This window comes from Myxocyprinus asiaticus, chromosome 3, assembly GCF_019703515.2.
Source record: "Myxocyprinus asiaticus isolate MX2 ecotype Aquarium Trade chromosome 3, UBuf_Myxa_2, whole genome shotgun sequence".
Classification (NCBI taxonomy): domain Eukaryota; kingdom Metazoa; phylum Chordata; class Actinopteri; order Cypriniformes; family Catostomidae; genus Myxocyprinus; species Myxocyprinus asiaticus.
This window is the reverse complement of record NC_059346.1, coordinates 27,641,334-27,666,997: the sequence shown is the minus strand read 5'-3', so window position 1 is coordinate 27,666,997 and position 25,664 is coordinate 27,641,334. Positions and strand designations below refer to the sequence as shown.

Below are 25,664 nucleotides of genomic sequence, written 5' to 3'. Positions count from 1 at the left end.
AAAAAAATATTTTTGAAGAGAGAAAAACATTTAAGACTTAGGCTCAGGAAGGAACTGAGACACTATTTTATTTATTTTTTTCGCCGTTATCTTTTTTTTTTTGTTTGTTTGTTTTTTTTTTTTTTCGTAGATAGTACTTTTATGACGCTTGTTTACAGCCAGCACTGGAGTGTTCCAAATATGGCCACCGAGTGGACTGACTTTTCTTGAAAATTGCTTTGGTGTCGTTTATTATCTCTGTGAACCGGAAATAATAGTACGATTGACCTGCTCTTATTTTTAAAGCGTTTTTAAAAAATGGCGTCCGGGAAAAGATGTTTGTTTACAGTAATAAATGCGATTTTTATGGTTCTTATCATAGAAAGTCAATGTCGACTCCATCACCTCATTCTTAAGGTATGTGTGCTTAGTGCTTTGAATGTATATAGAAAAACAGAAACAGTTATTGTGTTATCATCACTATTACTGAATGCCAGCAGATGCTGTCTTGTGATCATGATCGTTTTGTTTAATAAAAGACACATTTAGTGAATGATTCAAAAGGATCACAGCAGCTATGCCCCCTTCGCCACTAAACATATTTGTCATGTCTCAGGATGACATTCGTCAGCGGGTCCATCTGAACACATTCGGCTTTTATAAAGATGGTTACATGAGCATTAGAATGAACAGCCTCAGCTTTACTGATGGAAACACGGACAACATTGACAGCTCCACGGTAAGAGTCTGTTCCCAGGCAGTCTGATTATCGGCTTTGCGATTCATTCAATGCACCAAAATAATAATGCCTCTCACAGTATTAATGCCAGTATTTCTCGCCTTATGCAAGACAACCTTCCTCATAATTAATCCGAAACCAACGTAAATGTCCTATGTCAATTGCAGTATGTTGATCAGTATAACACTGGATGCTGTGAGGTTTGTTTATGACCCATAAACGTCTTTCTAACGTCTTTCTATTTTTTTACAGATTGGTTTCAGCTTAGATCGTGCGAGCAATAATGGCTTCTCCTCATATCTGGTTAGCATCTGTCTTCTGATGTCGATTTTAATATGTTATACTTTATACACTTATGAGCCAAAACATTATGACCACTCACAGGTGAAGGGAATATCGTTGATCATCTCCTAACAAGGCCACATATTAATGTCTGGGTAGATGGTAAGCAAACAATTAGTTCTTGTAGTCAACGTGATGAATGCAGGAGTAAAGACCTGAGCAACTTTGACAAGGGCCAAATTTTTATGGCCAGACAACTGGGTCAGTGCATCTCTGAAACGGCAAGGCTTGTGGGGTGCTCCCATTCAGCAGTGGTGAGTCAGTGGTCCGAGGAGGGACAAACCACAAACCGGCGACAGGTTATTGATGCGTGAGCGCAATGAAGGAAACCCTTATGGTCCAAACTGACAGAAAGTCTAGTGTGGCACAAGTCACAGAAACTTTTAATTATGGTTACGGGAGGAATGTGTTACAACACACAGTGCATCGCACCCTGCTGCGTATGGGGCTGCATAGCCCATGATGACCCCTGTCCACCATCGGAAGCGGCTACAATGGGCACGCAAGCGTCGGAACTGGACCTTAGAGCAGTGGAAGAAGGTCACCTGGTTCGATGAGTCATGTTTTCTTTTACATCACGTGGACGGCCGTGTATGTATGCGCCATTTACCTGGGGAAGTGATGGCACCAGGATGCACTGTGGGTAGAGGACAAGCCGGTGGAGGAAGCGTGATGCTCTGGGAAATGTTCTGCTGGGAAACCCTTGGTCTGACCAATCATGTGGACGTCAATTTGATTCATGCCACTTTCCTAAACATCATTGCAGACCAGGTACACCCCTTCATGGCAATGGTATTCCTGATGGCAGTGGCCTCTTCCAGCAGGATAATGCACCCTGCCACACTGCACATATTGTTCGAGAATGGTTTGAGGAACATGAAGAGTTCAAGGTGTTGCCCTGGCATCCAAATTCCCCAGATCTCAATCCGATTGAGCATCATCTCCAATTGATGTGCTGGACCTACAAGTCCGATCCACAGAGGCTCCACCTCACAACTTGCAGGATTTGAAGGATCTGCTGCTAATGTATTGGTGCCAGATACCACAGGACACCTTTAGGGGTCTTGTAAAGTCCATGCCTCAGCAGGTCTGCGCTGTTTTGGCAGCACGCAGAGGGCCAACAGCATGTAAGGCAGGTGGTCATAATGTTTTGTCTCATCTGTGTATTTGAATTATTCCTATATTTTTTTGTATACATTTGTTTTTCTTCTGTTCCAGTCTCAGACAAATTAATATTCTTTTACAAAATGGATGCGTAATGAAGCTTGAAGTATTGCTGTTAGTTGCTTTATATTTTGTTTTTCACATATATGATGACTGTGACAGTGACAGGGTGTGATTTGAATTGTTGTCATATTGTATGATATTCAATTAAAGCTAATTTTAAAATAGTAATTCATTGGATGATCTTTCAGTCAAACTGTGTTCAAAACATTTTATAATCTGTCTTTTGAACATGCAGGATGAAGGTCTTGACTATTGTCCTCTGAAAAAAGATCCAAGCAGTAATTTTGCAGGAGTTCTTCTATTGCTGGACTTCAAAAATAACATGTGGGTGAACTTAAGCTAACTGTGTTTGTTCTGTTTGTGATGTAGCTGTAATTTGAACCTTTTCTCATTAAAATTAAAATCAGTCTGGAAGTATTAGCAGTTTCTGAATGCCCTGCCATGACTTACAATATCCACAGAGTGAGGAAGAAGACTTCAGCTGAGGCAGGTGTGTTTCCCAACATCATACCCATATTGCCCAAAAACACAAAGGAAGAACTTCAGGCTGAGAATGGGAAAGGGGTCCCAGTCAAGACACCAGATGATGGATCTCAGCCTGAGGGTAAGTCTCTCTTATCTGAACTGTCAGTCACATCATGGGGTATTTCCTGGCCTTCCATAATACTTAAATAGGCATTACCTCCAAAACTATCCTAAAGTGAAGGAAAATGTTTAGTATATGCCAGGCAGAATTGTGGAAGTCTGTTGAGAGTATGTGTAATTCTGCTGTTTGTGTTCGGATATTTTCCAGGGCATACTCCAACTTGCTTTGACTGTTTGTGCTCATTTATGTCAAGTCAATGTCATATTTTTTATGAAAATATGGTAACAAAGAGACAAATAACTGCCTGTAGTGTTAGGTTTAGTTCACCCAAAAATGAAAATTCCCTCATCATTTACTAACTCTCATGCCATCCCAGATTTGTAGGACTTACTTTCTTCTGCCGAACACATTAAGATTTTTAGAAGAATATCTCCACTCTGTTGGTCCATACAATGCAAGTGAATGGTGGCCAGAACTTTGAAGGTCCAAAAAACAAATAATGGCAGCATAAAACTAAGACTCCAGTGGTTAAATCTATGACTTCAGAAGTGTGGGTGAGAAACAGATCAGTATTTTTGCTATAAATTCTCCCCGTGCCCAGTAGGTGGCGACTTTGTGTGGCTGAGATACATAAATGCAGTCCTTAATTTTTAGATTCAAGAAAGCCTGTTATGTAAGACAATTTTATCTTTGGTTCACATTCATATTTTGTATTAGTCTAGATATAGTGATGTTTGTCTGTTCATTTCTCTCCAATTAATTTGCAGCGTTTGCTAAATCCAAGCGAGATGTTGAGGTGAGACCTGCCTAAAAAAAACATACCGCAATATGGATCACATGACTAAATGTACTCTTAAAATGTTCTCTGTCTTAATTTGGCATTAACCGATTTTGATTTCATAACTCAGTTTCAGTACAAGGCAGAAGATACCTATACTCTTCAGAGCAAGGACCATGTCTACTCTTTTCAGGTAGGACGGACATCAGCCTTGTACTTTAACCTAGATCAAATCTTTTTAAATAATTTAGCATGGTAGTGGAACAGGACAAGTATCTCATTGTTTCTTCCTAGAAGAACTGATATAGCTGTTGTTGAGAGCCCAAGGGGCTCTGTGATCTTTAAACCTCTGCAACTGAACTCATGTCTGTCCATTTCAATATTTTCCAAGGTTTCTAAGTTTACTTCTTTTAACCTTTACCCAGTTGTGAACTCTGAACTTACTGACCTGTTCTTGTTTTTAGTTTTACTTCAATGTCACAAGGGACGAACAGCAGGGCCTTTATAACTTCTATTTCTATAAATGCTACTCCGTGCCAATAAACCAGGACAGCTCTGTTTCAGGCGTACTGACTTTCAGCATTGATGTGAGTGATTTCTGAGAGTTCTAATTTACAATTACCATAAATGTTATGCAGTTGTCACTACAAGCCCATACTTAAGCAATTAAGTACCTGAGGATGTGTTGTGTAGTGAGCACAGTCATGGCTAAAAGCTTGAATTCCCTTCAGCCGTGTCGATATTCACAATGTTTGCATGGCCTTGAGTGCCTTACATAATACATAATAAAATATTAAGGACAAAAATGTTCATTAACATTATTTTATTGAGTAAATCTTTCCACTATAAGAAATTGTCCCTGACATGAAAAAAACAATAACATATCATTGTTCTGTGGATGCTGTGCATTGATATACACAGTAGCTATGTGAACAGGTGTTTCACATCAAAGCTGTTACTGTATTGCGTATTTTATTACAGCTGGAACGCTGTATTGCATCGTGGACTGAAATGATCCATTTTACAATGTGCAATTTGCTTGAGTTGTATGTTAATACTGTGGAACTGTTACAAGTTGTTAAAATGTTGTGATATGATTTCAGATCAACATAGAGGAGAAGAATCCAGACAGCTACCTCTCTGCTGGAGAGATTCCTTTACCTAAACTTTATATCTGCATGTCCATGTTCTTCTTCGTCATCGGCACGCTGTGGGTTCATGTTTTGCGCACCAATAGGTAAGTGCTAATGTAACAGTCCAGTCTTATGTTTATTTAGCATAGTTTAATTTTCTGTTTGGCTGTTTTGCACCTGTTACAAAAAATAACCAGTAGAGAGCAGCAAAAACATGTCTTTTATTGTGTACTCTAAAATAGGTAAAACAGATTCTTAATTTACTGTGTGTACCGCTCTTGCTTTGTGTCTTAAAGTGCTGATGTTTACAAGATCCATTGGCTAATGGCTGCTCTTCCATTCACTAAGTCACTTTCCCTTATTTTCCATGCGGTGAGTTTTTGCGTCCTGACCTCTTTTATTTGAGCAGATCTGTTTTTTTATGTGAGGCTTTTCGGGTATTAAAAAAAAAGAAAGAAAAAAGTTGTTTGGCAGGATCTGAAGCTCAGAATTCCAAAAGAACTTCATAAACTTATATTGGGCTTTTTATGCTGGCATATGGGAGAGTGTAAATCAGAATTTCTGGTAAGAAATTTTGGTGCAGGCCAACTTGTCCGGGAATGATAAAGTTTGCCCGACAAATTGGAAATATCTGGTAATTTTATTTCAGTGTTTATTTGGTGCTGTAAACGCGATGGATTATGCATAATTTGTTCATTATAGCTGCTTTTTCATAAATAAATAAATGTCCATCATGGAATTATCATCTAATAAAAAAAACTTTCAATAATGGGGGCAAAATAAAACAACTAAACTGCATTGATCATGATTTTTAGTTAAAGGCATGCTTTGATTTATAAAATACACAGTACACAGGCGAAGGAGTGTTACTTTGTTCAGATAGGGTCTAATGTTTAACATTGCTGGAGCAAGGTACCCAAAACAAAAATCTTATTTCTCCATTATATTCTTGTGTTACAGATTGACTATTACTACATTTCCAATCAGGGCTTTCCTATCGAAGGCTGGGCTGTGGTCTATTACATTACTCACCTGTAAGTTCATCAACCTGGGAAAATGGTACTTTCAGAAAAGTTGTGTTTTGGTAAAAGTCTCTGTACCATCTATTAGCAAACTTTTTGTATTGTTTTGTGCAGACTGAAGGGGGCACTGTTGTTCATTACTATAGCATTAATAGGAACTGGCTGGGCCTTTGTCAAGCATATCCTCTCAGATAAGGACAAGAAGATCTTTATGATTGTCATTCCCCTACAGGTATTGGCACCTTTTAGTGTCATCCCCTCAAAGAAATGTTTCTGCAAAGTGTGGAATAGTGACTAAAGATGCATTAACCTCTTCAACTCTGGTGATTTTTGGAATTTTTAATTTAAAAGCTCACCATTTACACACAATGTGGACTAATTGGCAAAAATATAAAAAATATTGAATATGTTTACAATCTTATGATGAAAATAATATTTTTGTTGTTGTCCTAACTTGTAATGTTAAGCATGTAATTCTGGTTCTATTCACCCTGTCTCCCTCCAAAAAGTCTTATTTTATTCCACTAGATGGCAGCAAATACTAGAAAAATATATATTTTTTTCTCTATCGCCTTCCATCACACTTTTGCCAATCTGAAATGTAGGAGACGCTCTAACACTCACAGATGTGCTCGTCAATAGACATTCAGTCTAAATTTTACTTCATGCACCACCCCTATAGGGTGGTTTCATCTAATATCTCAGCCTCTGAGTGGACTAGAAGTTCAATCCAGTCATTAGAAAGTTGAGATCCGGAGTCACGTGATGCCATGCGAGGTTCGGACATGTGAACGGCGAGCTCTGCGCATTTTGCTGATTGTAATACTTTTTATGTTATAAACCGGTGAGATTTGATACACCCTGATTCTTAACTGTTCTAGGGAGACAATATGTCAAAGAATGCAAAATCCTTGGGCTCTGGAGACATTAAAAGACACTTACATGCTCAAGCTGAAGCCCCTCCAGAGGCCTCGAGCCTGAGACTCAATTTGGACAGTGCGGTGGAAAAGATTCAGCGTCAGCTGTCGAGCATGACGGCATTGCTGACGAAGGTTGTTGCTGACTTGGAGGATCTTGCTGTAATATGTCAATCGATCACTGCCTTGGAGACGAAATTCACTGAGTTGGTTACAAGAATGTCGGATGTTGAGAATCGGATTGATTATCTGGAGTCATCAGAGAGGGAATTAGCTGCTAATCCGCTAGTGACCAAGGTGGACTTGGAACGCATTTGGGAAAAGTTGGAAGACATTGAGAATTGTAAACGCCGAAACAACATCCAAATTGTTGGAATTCCTGAGCGAGCAGAGGGTCAGAATATGGTGGAATTTGTGGACGAGCTCTTTCCAAGCCTGCTCGACATAACAGGCCATAAGCTGGAAATCAAGCGAGCTCACAGGGTTCCGACTCGGAGATCCGTTGAGGGAGACGGGCCCCGATCAATTCTGTCCATGTTTCTGAGATCATCCGATAAAGATCTCGTGTTACGCGAGGAGCAAAGGAAGGCTTTCTTGGAAGAACCACAACATTTTCTTTTTCCCAGACTTTGTGAATTCGACGAGAGGAACGTGATCGATTCAAAGAATGCAAGAAACTTTTACATCAACGGAAGATCGTTTTTGCACTGATGTTCCCGGCCAAATTGAGAAAAGATGATAAGGATGGCCGCAAAGTATTTATTTGTCCTCAACAAGTATTGTCCTTCATAAAGTCAATGGAATGAGTAAGTCATGGTGTGATTCTCACATTGCAGCCAAGTGAGCCTGACTCACTGAACATTCACTTGACTGTCCGAGAAAGCTGGGCGCCTTTTTTGTTTCTTTTTGTGCTGGTTCTGTCTAGCGGCTGGAGATTATTCTGTGGAATAACACTCCTTCAAGAAACTCTTGCATCGACGGAGGGTAGCTTTTGCACTCATGTTCCCAGCCAAGTTGAGAATAGATGCTAAGGATGGCCGCAAAGTATTTACTTGTCCCCAACAAGCATTGTCCTTTATAAGTCAATGGAATAAATCATTGTGTGGCGCTCGCTTTGCAGCTGAGTGGACCTGACTCACTGAACATTCACTTGACTGTTCAAGGAAACTGGGTGCCTTTTTTTGTTTCTTTTTTGTGCTGGTTCCGCCTAGCAGCTGGAGTTTGTTTTGTGTAGTAACACTCCTTCGGGACAGTTTGTGGATAAATCTGCACATTCTTTGTGCTTGTGTCTCCTATTGGCTGGAGTTTGTTTTGTGGAGTATTTTTTGCAGGACATTGGAAGGATTAGGTCATCTGCTGCACTCATGTAACAGCCAGCTCACTGAACATTCGTTTGACTGTCTGAGGAAACTGAACGGCCTTTTTTTTGTGTGTGTGTGTGTGTGTGTGTGTGTGTGTGTGTGTGCCGGTTCCGCTAGAGGCTGGAGTTTGTTTTGTAAAGGAACACACCTTCGGGACAGTTATGCGGATGAATCTACACCTTCTTTGTGTTTATTCTGCCTATTGGCTAGAGTTTGTTTTATAGATTTTCCTTTTATGTAATTCTGTCTCACAAAATCTGTATAGAAACACCGGACTTGAGCAATCCGACGGCAAAGTTGTCACGGGGGCTCTCGTAGGCGTACATGGACTATTTGAGTTTAGAAGGATGGGATGGTAGTTGGCGATGTCGTGCGCGGGGTTAATGCGCACGTTTTTCTTTTTTCTGTCAAAATGTCAAAATGTCATGTTAAATGAGTGGATTGTCTCTCTGCACGTGGAATGTGAATGGGTTGGGGCACCCCATAAAAAGAAGGAAGGTTATTTCTTTTCTTAAAGGTAAGAAATATGATAGTGTTTCTTCAAGAAACGCATCTTTCCCCGCAGGGAAGATATGGGGTGGGCATGTTTTCTTTAGTGCTGGCTCAAGTAAGAGCAGGGGAGTCATTACATTGATAAGTAAACATCTACAATTCAAATGTCTCAAACAGATTAAAGATAAATAAGGAAGAGTCATTATTGTTTTAGCAGAAATTCAGGGGCAAAGGTTGATTTTGGCTAATATTTACGCACCTAACGCTGATGATCAAGGCTTTTTTATAGATGTCGCAAGCCTTTGGCACCCCTCATGATATTTTATTTGGAGGAGACTTTAATCTTTAGATGGACTCAGTCCTTGATCATAGTGAAGCAAAAGTGTGTAAGCCCCCTAGGACAACAATTTTACAATTTCAAGATGTGTAAAAATCTTGGTCTTGCAGATATTTGGAGACTTTTGAACCCATCTGGTAGGAACCATAAATTTTTTTCATCAGTCCAAAAGATTTATTCTAGAATAGATTTTTTATTTTTATATACCTAAGTCCCTCATTTCATCTATTGTTGATTGCTCAATTGGAAACATTTTAGTCTCAGATTACGCCCTGGTGTGTTTAAAGGTGTTGCCACATATGGAGAAAAATAAATCATATAGTTGGTGCTTTAATATATTAATTCGGACATTTATCCAGGAATTTTGGTTGGATGTTCAGAGTTTTGTGTTTGATGTATTGAGCACTCGGGTTTCATTTTGCCCCAGACTCTGTATTTTGGGTGATGGGGCGGTCATCTGTTGAGAATAGACACATAAAGAGTTGGGTCCTAACCAGTGTCATGATCACCAGAAAGATAATTTTAAGGGGATGGAGGTTGGCTGGAGCGCCCTCATTTCAGGAGTGCTCGGAGATGGGGCGGGTGGTGGCCTTTGAAGAAGGGTCAATTAGAAGACTGGGGAAGTTTAACATGTTTGTGGAGAAATGGGGCAGATATCTGACGTTTATGGATGTGTGATTTATTATAATATTTTTTTCATTTATTTATTTTTTGTGTGTGTTTGTGTCTATAATCATGTACGACCACTGGGATGTCGTTGGGGGCCAGGGTGGGGTTGAGGATTGGGAGAGGGAGGGGTAATAGTGGGGGGTTAATGTTGATTCTGTGTATATATGTTTTGTTTTTCTATGTTCAATATGTGAATCAATAAAAATTGTTAATCTGAAGAAAGCTTAGATCCTCCCTTTTGCGATGATGTATAACATTTTATCATTAATAGAAGATAACATATTTCCAATGATTTGTTTAGCATGCTTTTCCTGCTGGACCGCATATTTTCTCCTGGACATCTAAGATATAACATGTAAAAAATGGCTCATTATTTTTAGGAAAACTGCCTAAGGTAAAAGCAGATATTCTTTTTTTTTTTTTTTTGCTATTTGGGGCTTACAGCAGCAGTGATCGGCGCATAAAAGAGACATTTGTATTTGATGTCTTTACAAATATCATATTTCACTTTGTGATTCTTTTGAAAATCTTTCAAAATGTGGTATTAGGGCAACAAATAAACTATACAGTAGCATTAAATGAGAGAGAACGCCTGAGAATGAGAGCTTTCATTTGATAAAATATTTGTCTATTTATGTTCTATTTCAGAGACTTTTATATTCATATTAATATTTCTACTACATGACCTCTAGGTGCCACTGATTTGCGACGCAAATGTTTTCAGGCCTTATTTTGTTATTTTATGTAACATCAATGCAGAAGTCATGGCTATCTCAAAGTTCAGATTCAAGGCTTTCAAACGATACTCCATATGCCTGACTTAGTGCATTCAGAAAGTATTCAGACCCCTTCATTTTTTCATATTTTGTTGTTGCAGCCTTATAATAAAATACTTTATTTTATTTTTTCACATCAATCTACACTCCATACCCCATAATGACAAAGCAAAAACCAAATTTTTTATAACTTTGCGCTTTTGTCCTTATGCAAGTTTCTCTCATCTCCACACATGATCCCTGGAGCTCAACCAGAGTGACCATTGGGTTCATGGTCACCTCTCTTACCAAGGCCCTTCTCCCCTGATTGCTCAGTTTGGCCGGGCAGCCAGCTCTAGGAAGAGCCCTGGTTGTTCCAAACTTCTTCCATTTAAGAATTATGGAGGCCACTGTGCTCTTGGGAACCTTCAATGCAGCCAAAATTTTTGTAGCCTTCTCGAGATCTGTGCCTCAACACAATCCTGTCTCTGAGCTCTGCAGGCAGTTCCTTTGACCTCATGGCTTGGTTTTAGCTCTGATTTGCATTTTCAGCTGTGAAACCTTATATAGACAGGTGTGTGCCTTTCCAAATCATGTCCAATCAATTGAATTTACCACAGGTGGACTCCAATCAAAGTGTAGAAATATCTCAATGATTATCCAGAGAAATGGAATGCACCTGAGCTAAATTTCAAGTGTCATAGCAAAGGGTCGGAATACTTATGTCATTGTGATATTTCAGTTTTTCATTTTTAATAAATTTGCAAAGTTATCAAAAATCTGGTTTTTGCTTTGTCATTGTGGGGTATGGAGTGTAGATTGATGTGAAAAAAATAATTGAAAGCATTTTAGCATAAGGATGCAACATGACAAAATGTGAAAAAAATTAAGGGGTCTGAATACTTTCTGAATGCACTGTATGTATTCAGAGACTTGAACATTTTGAGCGTACATTTTTTTTCAGGTCCGCAGAGTTGAACAGGTTAAACACTAAAATGTGTAATGACACACACACACACACACAAAATTCACTACCCTATGAGGATTACAACCAGAGTAGTGATGACTGTATTGTTACAGTTTTGGCCTTGTGATATCAGGTTCTGGCCAATGTGGCGTACATCATTATTGAGTCCACAGAGGAGGGCTCGAGCGAGTATGGTCTGTGGATGGAGATCCTGTTTCTGGTCGATCTGCTGTGCTGCGGGGCAATTCTCTTTCCAGTCATCTGGTATGTGGTCTCCTTGCCTTGATGTGGGCCAGGTTATTTTGTTTAATTAATTACATTTTTTTATTATTATATAATTTCTAGACTAAGAGACCCAATGTTTGTATTGTATGAATAAATGGTTGGCTGTTATTGCTTTTTTTGATCTTTTAATAGTTAACTGTGACATTGCTTTTGTTTGATGTTTAATGTTGTCTGACATTTTTTTTTTTTAAATTATTGATAGGTCCATAAGACATTTACAAGAGGCATCAGCGACAGACGGAAAAGGTATGTTGAAATAACATTGTTGGAGCAATTTTCAGTCAGCTTTACAGAAAAAAAAACTGCAATTTGATACAAAACTCACACCTATCATTTTCAATGTGTTTTTTTTTTTTTTTTATGATCATCTGTGAATGCTGTTTCTCATTTGTTACAACATTTAATTTAGAAGTAATTTTAAATGAAAAGTTGAGAAAAATATGTATTTTCAAACTTTTGAAATGCCTCCTTTGGTAGTTTGAGCTGTCACAGTTAGCTATTCTCTACATAATTTATTCATAACACTCTTTATGTGCACTTTATTCATAAGTCTTTACGCCATGAAATTGAATTGTGCTGTCCACCAAAATGTACAGTTCTAAACATGCTGCTGAAACATAAGTATACTAAAAACTGTCAGAGAGATGCAAAAATGTCTCTCAATTACAGTGGTAATCTCTTAGTTTGAAAACAAAGTCAAAAAATGATAATGGTTATAAGGATTCTATATGTATTATCACTCCAGAAGTGCTCAAAGTTTTGATAGTCCATTCCAGTGATTTACTCACTATGAGTAACAGTGAACAGTGATCAGATGACCTGATTCACAGCTGAAAACATAGATCCAAACCTCATTATGAATGTCTGGTCAGAGGTTCGTTTTTGTAGTTTTCCAACACACATTTGTCACTAACGTCAAACAAAGCAGAGATGCAATGTTTCTCTCCTATTGCTTGATGGTTTTGGAGTGGAAAACCTGATCCTGCCAGTGATGTTCTATCTAGCATGTGCTCTGCCACCTTGCACTGTTGCCTGTTGTGACAGTAGATGCCAGGCAGCTTTTAAATGTCATAGCTCAGAGAAACCAGCCCGGGCCTATTACTTAATCCTACCCACAAATCCAGGGAATTGATATACAGATTTCACGTTCAAGCAAGGGATCTGTGCTTTTCATCATCTGGGAAGAAGATGCCAAAACCTCTCCCTGCAAGTCTGATTTTAGTGAGGCAGTTTTTACATGAATGTATAGGTTTGCATGACCTGTATTCCAGTTTGTTAATTGTATTGTTTTGATTTCAAAGCATTAGCATGATTGTTTTGTACACAATATTACCAAAGCATCAATACAAATAACAAAAAGCAGTGACAAAAAAAAAAGTCACTGTAATACAGAAATAGTATTCTGTAGAATTTTCTGTAGAATATTTGAGTCTCACTGTTTTATTTTATTGAATTTAACAGATTGAATTTTAGCAGATTTGTACCTTTATTTATATATTTATTTAAGACCATTAACATTTATGTAGCCCTAATACTTGGTAGTAGTCAACCTAAATATAGCCGTGGGTGATAAATCGTGTGCACTGTCTTGTGCACTGTATGTATAATTCGTTTTATTTGGTCTTTAGGAAGAAAAGTGCCATCAGTGGTTGCTGGACTACTGTGCGCACTGTTATTTCCTTCTTCCTAATATAATAATTTATTTATGTGCAAATAAATTACTAAAATTGGGTGACTAAACAGAAATCGGAAGAAACCATTGTCTACCATGGTGATGCAATGACATACAGTCCATTACTTTCAGTATAGATGCTAGTATAATGCTATATTGAAAAGATTCCAAAAAAGTTCTGTCCAGGTAGTCGCCACTCAATTTTTTTTCTTTTTCTTTTCTTTTTTTTCTCAAATAATCATTGTTTCAGTGCTGCCAAACTCTTTCATCTACTGCCTCTCCCTCTACTTTGATTGCCTCCTGATTTTAACCATTTTCACAGCAAGGGCAAGAACCACAGTAATTGAAGCTTGAAAGGTAAAAGGACAGCTCGCCACTCTGTTTTAATCATAATGGTTTGGCTTTTGTCTTTCTCTTTGTAGCTGCCATCAATCTGGCTCAACTGAAACTTTTTAGGCACTACTATGTGATGGTATGTATTCACCTCACAGTCTCAATATCCAGACATTCAGACACACTGCTTTCAAATGGAAACGTGTCTGGCGCTCAGTTTTGTGCAGGGCTGACTGGCTGTCATGGCACATTTATTAGACTTATTATTTTTGCTTGACTTATTAAACAGTGACAGTCTCTTTTTAAATGCATTCATCAGTCAGAGGCAGTGTATAAATACAGGACTGTCGCTGAATGTTATCGCACTTAGGAAATTACAGATTATCTTGATTTAATTCCACTCAACCACATCGCCCCAAATGGCTTAATTATCATAGAGATGAACAAATGGCACAGTATTTATTGCACCATTTTGGTGATCACCCTGAGCGACATCTGTCTACTATAGCATCATCAATGTATACCATTCTTGTGTTTCAATGTCTTGTCTAACATGATTTAAACATTTAGGCTATCTAATCCTTTATATAAGTGTATCACTCCTCTGTCTCTTTATCTGGCACAGATTGTATGCTATATTTATTTCACCCGCATCATTGCCAGTCTCATCAAGGTCATTGTCCCCTTCCAGTGGAAGTGGCTCTACCAGGTGAGTGATGGCAGCTTTTACTTCAAACATAAAAAATGTAACAGAACACATTTAACAAAGATGTATATAGTAAAAATGCAGTGTGATAATTCACATCAAGAATTGACTTTGAAAATGTAAACACAAAACAATGCATCCCTATGGGCTCCTTTTACACTGAATGTGTAAGTTCATGACAACATATCGGTAACGTTTTAGCATAGATAATATTTTTTATTAAAGCAAGTTAATGGAGACTGAAGTCTGTTTCGCCTTCAATTACACAAACTTTTCTTCGAGGCTGACAAAAATTTGTGCCATAAGTCCTTTTGACAAGACAAATTCTCAGTTTAATCTGCATAAGTTCTTGCTCTTGTATGTGTATGACCTAGTCTTAGGCATCACCGAGGGAACATATAGCTTGTGGAGGTTTTGCTATTTTATCTGCTGCCCCAATTATCTGCTTGGTAGGGTAACTATGATTGGCTTTACCTACCTGTATATAAGACCAATAGTTTTTTTAAACATTTGAGCTGGCCTTGCAAACCAGGATTCCAGTGATGGATTGTGGCTGTCATTTGTGGCTGTAGTGATTAAATTTTTGAGCACTACTCAGTGGCTTTTTGAAGTTTTACACCTGTTGCACAGAATCTACAAGATCCCACTGTGTTATCACAGTCATTTAGTCATAACCATTTAATATAAATTTTTGTTAATCATATGGAAACAAGCCCTGCATCCGAATATGCATATTTCCCTACTATATAGTATGCCAAAAGCAGTATTTCAATGGAGTAGTGTGTCCGAATCCTCAGTGTTTATAAAACAGAAGGCGAGAAATACCCGGTGAGATTCTTAAGTGCCCGTTCACTGCACACCTTACTATCCCATAATGCCACAGGAGCTGCGGAGACGTCACATTCGAAATGCTGCATGTAAAAAACAATTGGTGGAGAACCTCGAGTCGGGCGGCTCTTTTCATTTGTAAGTGCTACATACAGTAATGTGCAAAGGTTTTAGGCACTTGTGGAAAATTTTTCATGAGGATGTCTTCAAAAATAATGCCATAAATAGTTTTCATTTATTAATTAACATCATACAGTCTATTAAACATAAGAAAGCTAAATCAATATTTGGTGTGACCACCTTTGCCTTCAAAACAGCGCCAATTCTCCTATAGGGACACCTGGACACAGTTTTTCTTGGTTGTTGGCAGATAGGATGTTCCAAGCTTCTTGGAAGATTTGCCACAGTTCTTCTATATATTTAGGCTCTCTCAATTGCTTCTGTCTCTTTATGTAATACCAGGCTGACTCAATGTGCAGTTTGGGGCTCTGTGGGGACCATGCCATCTGTTGCAGGGCTCCCTGTACTTCTATTCTAATATTTTCTATTGGGAGTCTAAAATGTATATTTCCTATGGACACACTAAAGCAGAAGATATAAATAACCATCTTAAGACAAATGTTTTTGTGAAACATTTAATGTACCTAAGACTAGGTGCATAAGATGATTAAGACTTTTGCACAGTACTGTATGCCAAGACATTTGTTCCTTGTGGTTAAATTGTACTTGTTTAACAAAATCAGAATAGATTTTGCAGTAGTTGTTAGTATGTTATATATTTGGGTCACGGGACAATGCCCACGTTCCCATATGAATGTATTCATGCTACTCACCTGCATACCTAAAGAGTGTACTACTACTTTTAAATGGCCAAGAAGTGCGTTCTTCATCAATTGCAGTACATACAGTATGCAAATTCACGTGCAGCCAAGGTGTTTTATTAGATTAACAACTTTAAAATTGGCTTTCAGGTTAGTGTCAGCCATTGAAAAATGAAATTCTAACTAAAACTGTTAATAAAGTCCATTAATGGCTGTAATCCTGATCATTTTCAGCATTCAAAGAAAAACATGAATTTCACAAATACACACCTGTATAATTATTCAAAGTTAATAAATTTATTATTATTTATTACTATTCTTAGCTGTTGGATGAGCTGGCCACTCTGACCTTCTTCTTCTTAACCGGACACAAATTTCGTCCAGCATCCTACAACCCCTATCTACTGCTGTCTGTGGAGGAAGAAGACATGGAGATGGATGATGTGTAAGAATTTGTACATGCCATTTAAACACATGCAAAATCCCACACAAACATACAGCTGCTTGTCTATATATATATATATATATATATATATATATATATATATATATATAGAAAACTGCAAATGAATAAACATTCTGTGTGACTGAGTGAAATATTTGTGAACATTGTTTCTAGTTTTCTTTCTGCCAGTGTGGTCTTTTTCGACATTAACATAGTTTTTGTAATAGCTGTGATGTAGACATGGCAAACGTGCTCTTGACCCTTTGGACATGTGATGCTTCCACTGGAATTCAGGATTGAGGCCTGCATCGTGTCCCCCTCTCTCCTATTACCTTTCTGTTGCTTTGTACTCCTTTGTCCATTTAAAGGCTTACAAAGCCATAAGTAAAACGTTTTAAAATACAGAGAACCAGTGAAATCAGGTGACCATTTTTGCACACAACACTTATTTTCACATTTTTGTAGGCAGCAAATTTGTCTATGTGTGAGCATGCATGTGGCTCTTTTACATACCATGACCCTGTTGCGCTCTTACTAGCTGTGACCTGGTCACACACAGGCTTACAATGATCCAGACACCTGTCATAGCCTTAGCAGAAGCCCAGAGGGGTTTCACCTGATTGGAGGACCTGGAATCCATTCTCATTACATGCCCTAGCTGTGAGCACCTGTCATACCCCTGTTTATTTACACGCACATGCTCCTGTCCTCGCTTCCATGCTGGTCATGTTCTCCTTATCCTAAAGCTTTGTCACTTGCTTAATCTGAGCTGCTTCACCAGATTTAGTGTGTTTCAGTAGCTGTGTCTTGCTTTTTTCTTTCTATTTCTATGGTCATTGTCGCTTTTCCCATCCTTCTGATTTTCTTGCTAGGGTCTCGGTGGATTGCATCGCTCTCCTCCCTGATGTCCAAGTTTTGTTCTGTTCCTTGAAAACCCCCACCCTCCCCACTTCCCCCAAGTCCCCAAAATAGCCCTGTGACTTCATATGTCCTTGTTCCAGGCTTGCACTTTCCCCCTTTTCTTTTCCTCCTCCTCCTCTCATGTATCTCTCCCACCTGCCTTACATCGTGCTTTACTCTTACTTCCCTTCCTCCCAAACTGAATGGGCAGATTGCTGCCTTGTGGCCTATTTTCCTGGGGTGACTTGTGTGTGGCCTGATTTAGCTGTCCTCATTGAGTCTTACGAAGAACACAGAAAAGATGGGTGAGGGTAACCACGAAAATAGAAGGCAATGCTCTCATGAGTTTTCAGAGTTTAGGTCTAAACAGCCTATTGTGCTTTTAATTTTTTTAATGACAAATTTTTGGCTTTCAATTTTCTTTTAATTGCAAAATGTTTTCTAAAAGCAGCTTTAACTGCTAAGGCCCTTTCACACTAAATGCAAATATTTGAGATATACGAGATTTTGAATAGTAACAGTACCTTCTATGGAGCGATTAAAGGTGATGTGTTTTTTATTTTTTTATTAAAATGCTTTTTCCTATGCCAGATTAATATGCAGGGCCAGCTATAAGAAAATCATTCATAAGTTGATTTCCTTGGAAAAGTTAACACTTGCTATCAAAGAGTTGCTCTGTTTGTTTGAGCATTCCCACCATTTGACACAGCAACAGGGGGTGGGTTTGGGGTGAGACTATCTGTTTTTTGTTATTTTACCAATGGCAGATGCAGGGAGTACTCTGGAAAGCTGTTTAAAAACAATGTTACTTTTTGCAATTCTATTTGTTAACATTAGTGACACAGAAATTACACACTTCAGCTCTAATACTAGGTTTTAACATTTGCTCAAGGACAAACCAAGTTTTTATTTTTTTGTTTGTTTGTTTTTTGATGATTGTGTCCATTTTATTTCTTTGTCTGGCTATGACACCAACCATAGTTTTAACTTGATATACATGTAAACCAGGCCTTTTCTTCCCAAATCAGTGATGATTTTATTTGTGCAATGTTTATTCCATAAAATGAAACTAAGATCTTGCCGCATTATAACCTGTCAGGGCACCTGTTAACAGAACCTCACTTTAGCAGGTTCCTGGCAATTTCTGCCATTTTTACACATTCTTTATTTTGTGCTTTGCATCTCAGTGGAGACCTGTCAATGCGGTTTTTGACAGCCTCTGACTGTGTGCTGGATGTCTTTATAATTTCCTTGAAGTTGATCTGAGATCCAATTCTGTAGCATGGACCACTGAATTTGCAGCAGTATTGCGTTGTAAAATCGAAGTCATTTGGCCATTATCCAAAGTGAATCAGTGATTAATCCACTCTTAATGGTGGATTCAATTCCTCAGTGTGTCTATAACATGGACATATATCACTTTGAGGCTCATTCATGAGATGTTTTTGGTTTTGTTTAACCATGACATTATCAACATTCTGCTCCATTAAACAATTTACATTTGAATGACCTAAATTTAAATGCATTTCAAAACAAACTCTGTGTTGCTTCAACAACAGTAGGTCCTCTTAGATGTATTGTCCATCTAATCAGTGAACAGTTTGTCTCTACCAGTATGGCCATATGCAGTCCAATCTGTGTTCAAATAATTATTATGAAAAGAAAGTGTGTGTGTGAGTGAGAGAGCGTGGTCTAGATTTTTTTCAAAAAGTGATTTACATGTGTTTGTTTGTATATTTGCAATGTTCAAACCTTCTTAGAAATGAGGACGATTATGAAGTCTTTGGTTTATCTTGAGAGAAACTGATTCTGTCTTTTATTAATTAAACAGGAGTTGTATGTATGCTATAGTTGAAGGCTTTCCTCAGAAAATTGGGGGGGGTTCAGCATTTTATTTTTGTATTTTTTATTTTTTCAGTTATTTTTTTAACATATTTTGTTTCAGAACATTACTTATCCAAGTTCAGTTTCATTCATGTCCACACTGACTTTATCCACAAGTACAAAAGCAAATCTGGTCTAAAAACACTACTTTAGCTTTTAGTTGTTTATTCAAGAGTGTTTGCCTTGCAATGGTATCTGCAAGTGACAAATGACCATTTTAAGTCACTGACAACACAGTGCTATCTAATCGAGAGCATGGATTGTTTTTGTTGTTAATGTCACTTCTCTCTTTCCATGGCAGGGTGACTACCTCAACTGCCATGGGAGAGGGCATTAAGAAAGTGAAGAAATTGTCAAACGGGCCATCAGAAGAGAGGGAGAGCATGGCATGATGGGATATAAAGTTCTCTGTCGGTCCTGTGTGCCTCTGGACATTTGGAACTAGCTACTGACCTGTTGGATATTCTTGAAGAAGAGCTTAATGTGCAAAATTCCCAGTGGACCTTCTCTCATGATCACATGTGAAGACACCGCATTCAGATCCCACATTCAAATCCTTATATATAAAATATATATATTTATTTTTTATTTTTATTTATTTTTTTGCACAGACAGTATGGACACTTTACACCATGCCTCTATTATTCCTTTTGCCACTGTAGTTTTAATTAAAATGCTTGGTGCTGTGCTTGTTTTTTGTTTTTTTTACCTTGATAACGTGTGTGGGTTTTTAACATTTGGTTGTTCATTTTTATTTATTTACAGCTTGATCTTAGACACTCTGTGGCACTTTAACTCCTTTATCTCCAGTCAAGTGAAAGCCTCTCTGGGGGTCACTGGGATATGTAGAAAACAGCAGTCTCAATGACGTCTCTTTCAGCTATTATTTAAATGATAATTTCCTACTCTGAGTTTTCAGAATTAATCATTTATGTAAATGCAGACCCCAGAAAACCAACATGCATACATAACCCAGATTAATGCGTTACAAAAAATAACATGTACAGTTCTCAAGCTTAGTCAGACATTGATGACATCTGCTTTATATTTGCTCAGTATTTGTGGGTTATAAATACAGATGACAATGGACATTAATGAAATGGATCCTGCATAAGACAGTGCATCTGGAACCATGTATTTCAAATGTATCAAATATGTTGATTAAAATGATTTCAGGGACCTTGTAATTTATTGTTGTTTGTAATGTAATGGAGGATTTTATTTTGATGTTTAATATTTTCCTTATTTTCAGATATCTTTAAGCAAGCTTTAACAAATTGTGTTTCAGTATTAAATTGTGCTATGGTTTCATTTGTATTTGTCTCTACATTTTATTAAAATTCAGTAGATATCATTTGAAATCACATGTAGATGTTCTATATGGTATAGAACTGACTGTAAAGAGAAGGCCAATCAGAAACCAACCTCAAGATCCTTGATAAAGAAAGAAAAATATTTACAAGAATGATCTAGTTTTCAACACAGCTATGGAATTCACAGGAAACATTATATTTTTTTTAAATGATTTCATTTGAATATCTTAAATGCATTTTAGCTTGATTTTTGAAGGCATCATTTTCTAAATGTCTTTATTTACCAGAAGTGATCATAAAAAGAATGTTATTCTGAGGTAGTAACTTATAATGACATTTGACAACATTAAATCAAACATATTGCTTATAATTAATTCACAAGTCTTGAGTGTTTACTTCTTTTTAAGTGCCATTCAAAGGATCTGATGTTGACAAATGTCAGTGAGGGACTAATGAAGAGCTTTGGCTGGATAGGATGGGAAAAACGCAAATACTAATCCCATTCCCCTTATGCCTGCTTTGAAACATTTCACACGTGTTTTATTATACATGCTGTCATTATATATATTGCTATTTTAGGGTCAAGCTTTCTATTTAAAGCTAGATTACCCCATTTGTCCTTTTTAAAGGTGTGTTAATCATCCAAACAGTCTAATTACAGTGTTTAACTAACTTACTGTAAGGACGACTATCTCAGCTCTGTAGGTCCATATAATGCAAGTGAATAATGGCCAGAACTTTGAAGCTCCAAAAAGCATATAAATGCGTCTTAAAAATAATCCAGTGATTGTATACATGTCTTCAGAAAAGATATGATAGGTGTGGATGAGGAACATATCAATATTTAACTCCTTTTTTACTTTAAATTCTCCTCACTGCCCAATAGGTTGCAACATGCACAAAGAAGAAAGTGGAAATTTATAGTAAAAAAGGACTTAAATATTGATCTGTTTCTCACCCAAAACCAATTAGATCAATTCTGAAGATATGGATTAAACCACTTGAGTCTTATGGATTACTTTTATCCTGCCTTTATATGATTTTTGGACCTTTACAGTTCTGGCCACCATTCACTTGCATTGTATGGACCTATAGAGCTGAAATATTCTTCTAAAAATCTTTGTTTGTGTTCAGCAGTCCTACACATCTGGGATGGCATGAGGGTGAGTAAATGATGAGAGAATTTTCATTTTTGGGTAATTATTTGTCTGGTTAAAAGCATTGGGGGAATGGTTTGATAGTTGTTTAAAATGTAAAATGTACATTATTTTGTATTAACATACCTATTAGCAAAACAAAAAGGATAAATCATACTACACAAGCTCTGTCTTTGATGTGACAATCCTAAATAATGTTGTTGTAATATAATATATACACCCGTAGAAATATGTGATTTAGCTAATTAGATATACAGTTGTGCTCAAAAGTTTGCATACCCTGGCAGAAATTGTGAAATTTTGGCATTGATTTTGAAAATATGACTGATCATGCAAAAATCAAAAGTTTACATACCGTTGAATGTTTGGCCTTGTTACAGACACACAAGGTGACACACACAGGTTTACATGGCAATTAAAGGTTAATTTCCCACACCTGTGGCTTTTTAAATTGCGATTAGTGTCTGTGTATAAATAGTAAATGAGTTTGTTAACTCTCACGTGGATGCACTGAGCAGGCTAGATACTGAGCCATGAGGAGCAGAAAAGAACTGTCAAAAGACCTGCGTAACAAGGTAATGGAACTTTATAAAGATGGAAAAGGATATAAAAAGATATCCAAAGGCTTGAAAATGCCAGTCAGTACTGTTCAATCACTTATCTCTTGATACCAAGCCAAGGCCAGTTAGACCAAGAAAGATTTCAGCCACAACTGCCAGAAGAATTGTTCGGGATACAAAGAAAAACCCACAGGTAACCTCAGGAGAAATACAGGCTGCTCTGGAAAAGACGGTTTGATTGTTTCAAGGAGCACAATACGACAATACTTAAACAAAAATGAGATGCATGGTCAAGTTTCCAGAAAGAAGCCTTTACTGCGCCAATGCCACAAAAAAGCCCGGTTATAATATGCCCGACAACACCTTGACACGCCTCACAGCTTCTAGTACACTGTAATTTGGAGTGACGAGACCAAAATAGAGCTTTATGGTCACAACCATAAGCGCTATGTTTGGAGAGCGGTCAACAAGGCCTATAGTGAAAAGAATACCATCCCCACTGTGAAGCATGGTGGTGGCTCACTGATGTTTTGGGGGTGTGTGAGCTCTAAAGGCATGGGGAATCTTGTGAAAATTGATGGCAAGATGAATGCAGCATGTTATCAGAAAATACTGGCAGACATTTTGCATTCTTCTGCATGAAAACTGCGCATGGGACGCTCTTGGACTTTCCAGCACAACAGTGACCCTAAGCACAAGGCCAAGTTGACCCTCCAGTGGTTACAGCAGAAAAAGGTGAAGATTCTGGAGTGGCCATCACAGTCTCCTGACCTTAATATCATCGAGCCACTCTGGGGAGATCTCAAACATGTGGTTCATGCAAGACGACCAAAGACTTTGCATGACCTGGAGGCATTTTGCCAAGACGAATGGGCAGCTATACCACCTGCAAGAATTTGGGGCCTCATAGACAACTATTACAAAAGACTGCATGGTGTCATTGATGCTAAAGGGGGCAATACATAGTATTAAGAACTAAGGGTATGCAGACTTTTGAACAGGGGTCATTTCATTTTTTTCTTTGTTGCCATGTTTTGTTTTATGATTGTGCCATTCTGTTATAACCTACAGCTGAATATGAATCCCATAAGAAATAAAAGAAATGTGTTTTGCCTGCTCATTCATGTTTTCTTTAAAAATAATACATATATTACCAATTCTCCAAGGGTATGCAAACTTTTTAGTACAACTGTATAGTGGTTTCATTGGGGAAAGAGAAAGATGTGGAGACTGAGCTTAAATACCCCACTGCAGGCTGGGCAGGAAAGCTTTACTAGAAAAATGGCTCCCATCTTCCTTACGTAAACTTTAGTTAAAAGGAAAGTGTCATACATATGAGTCTCTTTTGAGATACAACAGTATATGAGCTTGTATAAATGTTACTTAAAATACCATACATCATTTTTGAAAGTGCTGCTTGCTAGACCAAATGCTTGGCACAATATGTCATGTTATGATCATCAGATAAAATTGTTCTTGTTTCTACCTGAAGTTTACTAAAACTTCAAAAGTGCCTTTCAACTCCTGGCTACTTTCCAGTCTGTTCTCCTGTGCAGTATCCCATGAGCCAATCTGTAAATTGATTCCCTTTCTCCCCCTCTGCCAATGCTATTTTTAAACTTCATCCACCTTCCAAATGATTTTTGTCTGTATTGTATAATTTTTTCCAGAATGATCCTTGTCTATGGAACTTCCTTTCGTGGATGCCTGCTTGTCTCAGAATTTTTTATTCATAAGGTTAGATTTGAGGAAGGGGTAACTTCAACAAGAGAGTTACTCAATGAAAAGGTTGTTGGTATTCATTGTCTTAAATAAAGCACCTAAAGTCTTTAAAGTATTGTACTTTAAGTTTCTTTGGATTCCCTAACAAAAAGTACTGTGGCTGTACCATGGTATCTGATGGTAGTCATGGTACTTGAATATACACTATTGTGTGATTACCATATCCATGATTATCGTGTTTATACCACATGGTATTTATATGTAAATCCAAGACACTTTAAAGAATACTATGGAAATACGATGATAATCGTATAATCATAAATTACCATGGTAGTACAATGTCACTTTGTCCAGATAAAACATGGTAATACCATGGTACTTTTTATACTGTCTTAACAAAGCCAACATACTGTTATTCAACAGACATAGTTTACAGTTTTTCTAAAATCCCTTTGACCAAAATTATCAACCGTAACTCCTAGAGCTTTCAAGCTACATCCACCAAACTCGGCACAGAACTTTAGGGTGTGCTATATCTCTTTAAAATGATCGGAATTACTATTTTTGCACAGCGGATGATCATAAATCCAAACATTTCCTTAGACTTACAGTACATTGACGGATCTAGTTTGTTAGTGTAATGTTTCTGCTAAATGACAAAGTAACAATGACTTGTGACAAGCTTTTAAGACCATAGAGGTGTCTGACAGATCAGACAAATACAGAATACACTGGCTACAATCTACTTTTAAAACTGGTCCACAAGATGGTTATTCTAATAAAAGGTACCAGGTGGGGGCCTGGGTAGCTCAGCGAGTAAAGATGCTGACTACCACCCCTGGAGTTGTGAGTTCGAATCCAAGGCATGCTGAGTGACTCCAGCCAGGTCTCCTAAGCAATCAAATTGGCCCGGTTGCTAGGGAGGGTAGAGTCACATGGGGTAACCTCCTGGTCACTATAATGTGGTTCTCACTCTCAGTGGGGCACGTGGTGAGTTGTGAATGGATGCCGCAGAGAATAGCATGAAGCCTCCACACACACTACGTCTCCGGTAATGCATTCAACAGACGCGGAGGCAACTGAGATTCGTCCTCCACCACCCAGATTGAGGTGAGTCACTACACCACCACAAGGACTTAGAGTGCATTGGGAATTGGGCATTCCAAATTGGGAAGAAAAGGGGAGGAAAAAAAAGGTACCAGGTGTCCAAACTGTTTTGCTCCTTGTAGATAGTTCAGAAAGTGTTCTAGAAAGTGATGCTGTTGGCAAAGGCCACTTGGTGTTTATGGGGCAGCATGGAGCTGACTCAGCATACTCTCCTCTACTGTTTCTTCCTTCTTAATTTAGAAGCAAATCAAGCATTTTCCCCTCTCTCTCTTCTATATATATATATATATATATATATATATATATATATATATATATATATATATATATATATATATATACACACACACTACCGGTCAAAAGTTTTGAAACACTTGACTGAAATGTTTCTCATGATCTTAAAAATCTTTTGATCTGAAGGCGTATTCTTAAATGTTTGAAATGAGTTTTGTAGACAAAAATATAATTGTGCCACAATATTAATTTAGTTCATTATAAAACTAAAATTTAATTTAAAAAAAAAAGTTTTTGAAATGGATGACTTGGACCAAATAATAAAGAAAAGCAGCCAATAAGTGCCCAACATAGATGGGAACTCCTTCAATACTGTTTAAAAAGCAACCCAGG

The 25,664-nt window shown here is 37.7% G+C and overlaps 1 protein-coding gene across 1 annotated transcript; it reads left to right on the top strand.

Moving 5' to 3' along the window:
* Positions 1-247: 247 nt before the first annotated feature.
* Positions 248-20,495, top strand: gpr107 (G protein-coupled receptor 107). The gene is made up of 18 exons (XM_051670924.1): positions 248-396; positions 596-718; positions 971-1,021; positions 2,523-2,611; positions 2,749-2,891; positions 3,641-3,669; positions 3,782-3,844; positions 4,116-4,238; positions 4,755-4,888; positions 5,081-5,156; positions 5,745-5,818; positions 5,921-6,038; positions 11,438-11,568; positions 11,792-11,835; positions 13,684-13,733; positions 14,220-14,303; positions 16,273-16,394; positions 19,480-20,495. The coding sequence occupies exons 1-18, from the start codon at positions 298-300 to the stop codon at positions 19,568-19,570; spliced, it is 1,644 nt and encodes a 547-aa protein (XP_051526884.1). The 5' UTR covers positions 248-297; the 3' UTR covers positions 19,571-20,495.
* Positions 20,496-25,664: the final 5,169 nt, after the last annotated feature.

Bases quoted from the DNA above. Each gene is read 5' to 3' on its own strand.
- gpr107 (XM_051670924.1), top strand. From the start codon at position 298: ATGGCGTCCGGGAAAAGATGTTTGTTTACAGTAATAAATGCGATTTTT. The intron at 719-970 runs GTAAGAGTCTGT...ATTTTTTTACAG, and splicing joins ACAACATTGACAGCTCCACG to ATTGGTTTCAGCTTAGATCG. The intron at 5,157-5,744 runs GTGAGTTTTTGC...CTTGTGTTACAG, and splicing joins TTTCCCTTATTTTCCATGCG to ATTGACTATTACTACATTTC.